Here is a 6,790-nt window from a genome sequence, read left to right on the forward strand (position 1 = left end):
TGTTTTGTATCCTACATCTCCACTTTTCAGTAGCAATCATACAATGAGAAGATCACGCCATATTACTAAAAGATGAATATTCAAGTTATGTATCATGAGGTAAATATGTGTAATCTATATTTTCTTTTATGATTTAAAATATTATTTAATATATATATATATATATATATATATATATATATATATATATATATATATATATATGTGTGTGTGTGTGTGTGTGCGTGTGTGTGTATATTCGAATATGTATATATATGTGTGTGTGTGTATATACACACACACACACACACACACACACACACATATATATATATATATATATATATATATATATATATATATATATATATATATATATTAATTATAACTTTTGAGTTTCTCATTAAATTGTTATCATTCATCACTTATATCATTTTATATGTTTATATGAATAAAACATCACTTTATATTTAAATATACGGATCATCAAAAGTCTCTCATTGATTATTTTAATAATATATGTAGTATGTAAATTATTTACGATTTAAAATATTATTTAATATATATATATATATATATATATATATATATATATATGTGTGTGTGTGTGTGTGTGTGTGTGTATGTGTGTATAATATTGATATATAATTATATATACATACATATATAATTAAATATAATGCGTGTTTGTTTGTTTTTGTAGCTACTGAAGAAAAGCTGAATTAAAAAAAATGTCAAATGTAGACTTGCCAAGAAGACACGTGGTTGGCTCTATGTTGGATGAATTCGTTCGAAGATTCTTTTTTTTAATGTTTATAATGTGATTATTATATTGTATAATTGTGTTTATATATTTAAGTTAATTTAAATTTCTTATATAAATTTTCTTACAATTCTATCCTTTTAATTATTAAATAGTATAGTATAAAAATATATATGTTAAAAAAGTTCAAATCAATTACCAGGATCCTTAACCCAACACCCTAAACAAATCTATGTATTCATTCGCTTTTTGGAGATTCGTAGAAGATTAGCATACATTTTGTCTACGTCGGCACTTAGTTACCTATTTTGATGTTCGTGGAAGTTTTTGCTTATTTATTACGATTATTATGGACTGTTTTTGTTTTTTTTATAAAGCATTATTATGGACTGTTAAGAACTCTTTGTTTCATATGGTCGTTATTATATATGTCCTCCCAATAAGAACTATTACGTACGAGACAACCACATACTTTACTTTAAAATAGAAAATGCAAAGCGTAAAAATATCCGTGCAACGCACGGGCAATGCTTCTAGTATGATCATGAGTATCACCTCCCTAAATATAAACTTATTAAGGATCAGTGGTGTAATATTGTCTTTCCCTTCTCCAAAAGTTTCTATCGAGTATTTGTGAGGCCCATGTAAGCCCACCCAATATACCATTCATTTGATTTAATTTAACTCTATGGTTTTTAAATGCTGACTTTGACCGATTTCAAAACCAAACCTCTAAAATCGTAGATCGCTAATTTTTGTTCCCCAATTTCAGCCTCACACTTCCCTTTTTGGGAGTTTTTTTACGACGTCTTCTCAAAACCCTAACCCTAATTTATCCAATCATGGAATTCGCCGGCGCCAGAAAACGTGACCGGACGTCTTCAGGATTCAACGGAAACCCTGGGTTCAAGAAATCAAAACAAGGTCAAACCTTTGCTTTATTTTTATTTAATTTTCAGATCTAGGGTTTCAATTACACTTATAAAATCTCACATAATTCTCCCGTAGATTTCGTTGTTATTTGTTATATATCATATATATATTTGTATTTGTTTGTATCTGTACGTATATATACGATATGTATGTATGCATATACGAATTTTTTTACTTATACATATATGTATATGTATAGGCGTATATGTTTAGTTATGTATTAGAATCAGGACTTACAATGTTCGTTCAGATGAAGTGAAATTAGTGGTTAAGATTATGTTTATAAAAAAAAATATATAAGTTGATTAAAATTTTTGAATAATAACTGAGATAAAATAATGAATGTGATGTAACAGAAACCGATTCGTTTCAATCTGGTTTAGGAAGCAAATCGAAGCCATGCACAAAGTTTTTCAGGTTTTTACATCTAACTTGAACTAAAATTAATCATGTAAACATAGTACTTTATATTTTAATAATGTTTTATGTATTTAATTAACGATTATTATTATTTTTTTACTCTACACAAATGTTTAGAATTCAAAGATCTATATTATGGATTTATGGACTAATTGCTTGGAAATCTAAAGTTTTGATACAGGTTATATAGCATTCACATAATCAAGATAGGTACCAACCATGATAACAAAGGAGTAGTACAGAAACGGTTGTTTTGTTAAAAAAAACTTTGAATAACAACTTTAAATTTTATCATATCGGTCATTGATCGTGATACAGGGAACCATGATCTGTCCTTTAACACTGGTGTTTGGCTGGTAAATTAATCTGGTATACAAGACATATAATTAACAACCCAGTATAAGTTTTTTTTTATTTAACGGGTAGTCTCTGCATGAAATTTGTTTTGAACAGAATTTTATTCTATGCTATACCAAGCACACCAACTGAGAAATTTCAAATGGCTGTATGTTTACGTTCTGTGACAAAATATAAAGTGTTTGCAGGCCAAGTTTTAGGTGTTCCTTGAAAGAGACAGTTCCTGTACTATTATTGACACAACCTTTTATGTTCCATTTGTTGTTTTTTGTGCAGCACATCTGGATGCCCATTTGGTGAAGGATGCCATTTCGCACACTATGTACCCGGTGGGGCCAAAGCCCTCACTCAAATGACGGGTCCCAACCAATCTCTACCTCCAACCATTCGAACTCCCGTAGTTCCGCCTTCGTTTCCCGACGGTTCATCTCCACCGTCCGTTAAATCCCGCCTTTGTACCAAATACAACACCGCAGAAGGATGTCGTTTCGGTGACAGCTGTCATTACGCCCATGGAGAATGGGAGTTGGGTAAACCAACAGTCCAATCTCGCCACGAAGATCCACGTATGACAGGACCCGCAGCTGGAAATCGATTTGGTGGGCCCGGTAGGATGGATTTTAATCCTTCATCAAACCAAGCAGCAGCAGCTGGTTTTGGTGCATCTGCAACTGCAAAAATCAGTGTTAATGGTACCCTTGCTGGACCAATCATTGGTAAAAATGGAGTCAACTCTAAACAGATTTGTCGGTTAACTGGAGTCAAACTTTCCATTAGAGACCATGAGTCAGACCCGAATCTTAAAAACATTGAGCTAGAGGGCACGTTTGACCAGATCAAACAGGCAAGTCAGATGGTTCGGGAGCTTATAGTGAACATAAGTTCAACTTCTGCACCACAAATGGGGTTCGGTAAGCCTGCTGGTGGGTTTGGTGGGCCTGCAGGTACTTTTAAGACCAAGTTGTGTGATAATTTTTCTAAAGGTTCTTGTACGTTTGGCGATCGGTGCCATTTTGCTCATGGTGCGGAAGAGTTGCGCAGTTCAGGTGCTTAATGTTTGACTTTTGACCAGCTTAGATTTGTTTAGAATATGTTGTGTTTGTTCTGTGCTGGACATGTCTTGGAAAGGTGAGATGATGTGGATGGATAGTCATGTAAGTTACATTTGCTGGCATGGTGTAGATTTTTTCTCCTTTCAATTTCAGTATTATTATTATTATTTACTCCAATTATAAATAAATTATAATTATAATTATAAAGCTTTCTATTATTTTTTTTATTATTATTATTTATTTTTTTTTTTTTGCAAAATTAACAAAAATTCATATAGAAACGAGACCGTGTTCTAAATCAAAACGCACCTAACAAGGAATACAAATAAAAGGAGGATAACGGAGGCGCTCGCACATAAAAGAAACTATTTAATTGAAAATTATCTATAATCGAGGCTCCTTTAACAACCCGAAAAACGTTAAAACAAACTAACAAATACAAGACTTAATACTACCCGATAAAGACGAAAACTAACCCAAACGATATAAGATAAATTAACCTCTAGATCCCGCCCTTTTCAACTTGCCGTTGACTGTCTCTTACAAAATGTTTTTTGACCGATTCTCTATCTTCTAAGATAACACATTAGCGGATCCATCACCCGGTTCGCTCTCCCCAGCCAAACGTTTAGCGGATCCATCACCCGGTTCGCTCTCCCCGACCAAACGTGTCAACATTTCATTAAATGCCGTGAAAGCCTCCACGGACATTTGTCCATCCCCGTTCGCCGATGAACATCTATCTCTACCATCTCGAGTCTCCATAAACAAGTTTTGAATTGTGTCCACGTAATTCAAGTCATCAATGTTATCTTTAAGCTTATATATGTTCGAAGTGTAAGCCTCTTTTGAAACTACCTTACGTTTTGCTAACAATTCTTATTTCTTTTCTTCTTCTCCTTTTTCAATCAAGTCAATCTTACCGCAAATATAAAGTTATCATCATTTGGCTCCGAGACGCCAATAGAAATAGCCTCAACTTCCTCATTTGTTACATTTTTGTCTTTGTCAATTTCTTCAAGATTGTATCCAAGCTCGCACATTTACTGTTTAATACCCCATCATCAGTAACTGTTGTGGACCTATCTAACACCAGCCCAGCAGGCCCTACAGGCCCATCCAAAGCAAAAGACGTTACAATATTATGATCGGACCCGATATCAATCTCAACCGAAGCATTAACCGTCCCATCCGTTACTTTAAACAACCCATTATAACCAAGCTGTCCAAGAGCAGTAGCTAAAACCTCATCGTCAAACACACCTAAATCTAAGAACTGGACCTAAGTTTGACAACACCAACTCGACACTGTAAGATCCTGTTTACCCATAAGGTTGGGACGCCGTCCAAAATGGCAGGACGCCGTCCTGTTGTGAAGGGCTGGACGCCGTCCAGTAATCTGGACGCCGTCCAGATTAATTGGCGGGCCAGCTGTCTTGTTTTTAGACATTACAAATGGGTATTTTGGTAATTTCACTTTGTGGACGAATTTAAGGCCCTAGATCAGTTTTGGAGCACCATTTACTCCATCTCCAACAACCACACCTCTTCCAATTCAATTTAGAGAGAGAAAAGGGTTTCTAGAGTGAGAGAGCTCAAATCAAGGAAGAAAAAGGTCGAATCGGGTTTAAGTGCGAGTTCTAAAATTGTTCATCTAGTCCCTAGCTACATTTTGATTGTAGTGGTAAGTCTTAACCTTGATTTCCTTGTTCTAATTGTTTAAGGGTTAGGGTTTGGGTTAGAGATGAACATAAAACCCATTTGTTAGTGATTTGGAGGTTTTTGGGTAAGTTTGGGTCATGAGTACTCAAAGTTGACTAACCTAGGGTTTGAAATGTTAAATTGTGCTTATGGGTCTTAAATGATAGTAAATCACTAGCACACTTAGAGTTTAAAGTGAATGGGTGTATTTGGCTATGATAGTGACCCAAATGAGTGTGTTAACCTTGAAATAGGTCAAATGAGTCTTTGATGACCTAGGTGGGTTAATGGGTGCGAAAGTGTGATAACCTTGTGTTAAAAGGTGTATTAAGACCATAATTGAATCGTTGGTAAGGGTTTGACAGAATCCCGACCTAGTGTTAGAAGGAATGGTGCAAATGGGTCACGTTTGCACTATGGGCCAAATGGCACTTGTATGGCGAATAAGTTGGTTGACCAACTTGAATGTATGATTGATATATGTGCGTAATGTATTAGGTACTTTGCTTTGAAGAGTAAGGAAGTGTAATCATCACCGACGTGTTAAGGTGAGTGGAATAATTATATGCGTAGGTATATAATGTATTTATTTGTTGTAGCGTGAGATGTGAAGTGTCGATGTGCTAAGACACCATATTTCACGTGACGAGTGAAGTGTCGATGTGCTAAGACACCATATTTCACGTGACGAGTGAAGTGTCGATGTGCTAAGACACCACTCAAAGTAATAGGATGAGTGAAGTGTCGATGTGTTAAGTCGCCACCCGGAGTGAAGTATCGATGTGCTAAGATGCCACTCCAAGAAGTTAACGGATGAAGTGTCGACGTGTTAAGACATCATCCGGGGTGAAGCATCGACGTGTTAAGATGCCACCCGGGGTGAAGCATCGACGTGTTAAGATGCCACCCGTGGGATTAGTGTACGACGTGTTAAGTACTTTAATGGTTGTTAGGAACACCGATGGGAAATTCAAGTACCATTCCTTGTACGATTGGTTAACCATGGTTTTGCGTTGTGGTATAGCATATTATATTGTTCTTGTTATATGCTATCGTTTGTGCTAGCTCATGATATCGTGGACTTAGCATTTGTATCTTGAGATGGTATGCTAATTTTTAAAATGCTAGCGTGTATGAGGTATTTGTGTAAGTGATTGCAAGTAAGTAGATTATATATGTATGTGTATAATTATTGCATTCACTAAGCTTTGCTTACCCTCTCGTTGTTTACCTTTTTATAGGCTCGGGCGTCGACAAGGGTAAGGGCATTCGGTTGGATTAGAGATCCCGCTTTGTTTTGATAGGAGATGCTTTTGGATGTGTTAGCTTTTGAAGTTTGGCCAATATGTGGGTAGTTTAACCCCAAACACCATGCTCTAGGTGTCTTTTGGAATTTAAACTCTTATGGTCGAACTTGTATTTTTGAACGAAACTTGTAAAACGGCCGATGTGGCCCCGATGTTGTAAAAACTTGGTTTATGGTGGAAATCTCTTAGTTTAACTTATATTGACATGTTGTAAAGAGGGTTTCGTCTGAAAGTGTCGGGAAGCGGGTTTTTCGCTCGCGTAAGTTGAGCACGGGGAT

The 6,790-nt window shown here is 35.6% G+C and overlaps 1 protein-coding gene across 1 annotated transcript; it reads left to right on the plus strand.

Annotated features, from left to right (window-relative positions):
- The first annotated feature begins 1,487 nt into the window (after positions 1-1,487).
- Positions 1,488-3,673, plus strand: LOC139867941 (zinc finger CCCH domain-containing protein 14-like). Its single transcript, XM_071856286.1, has 3 exons — positions 1,488-1,666; positions 2,032-2,092; positions 2,729-3,673. Exons 1-3 carry the CDS (start codon positions 1,585-1,587, stop codon positions 3,504-3,506), a joined length of 921 nt encoding a protein of 306 aa, XP_071712387.1. The 5' UTR covers positions 1,488-1,584; the 3' UTR covers positions 3,507-3,673.
- Positions 3,674-6,790: the final 3,117 nt, after the last annotated feature.

The sequence above is a fragment of the Rutidosis leptorrhynchoides genome, chromosome 1 (assembly GCF_046630445.1).
Source record: "Rutidosis leptorrhynchoides isolate AG116_Rl617_1_P2 chromosome 1, CSIRO_AGI_Rlap_v1, whole genome shotgun sequence".
Lineage (NCBI taxonomy): Eukaryota > Viridiplantae > Streptophyta > Magnoliopsida > Asterales > Asteraceae > Rutidosis > Rutidosis leptorrhynchoides.

Excerpts from the sequence above, each read along its gene's own strand:
- LOC139867941 (XM_071856286.1), top strand. The coding sequence starts at position 1,585 with ATGGAATTCGCCGGCGCCAGAAAACGTGACCGGACGTCTTCAGGATTC. Across the intron at positions 1,667-2,031 it reads GTTCAAGAAATCAAAACAAG|AAACCGATTCGTTTCAATCT; the intron begins GTCAAACCTTTG and ends GTGATGTAACAG. Across the intron at positions 2,093-2,728 it reads CCATGCACAAAGTTTTTCAG|CACATCTGGATGCCCATTTG; the intron begins GTTTTTACATCT and ends TTTTTTGTGCAG.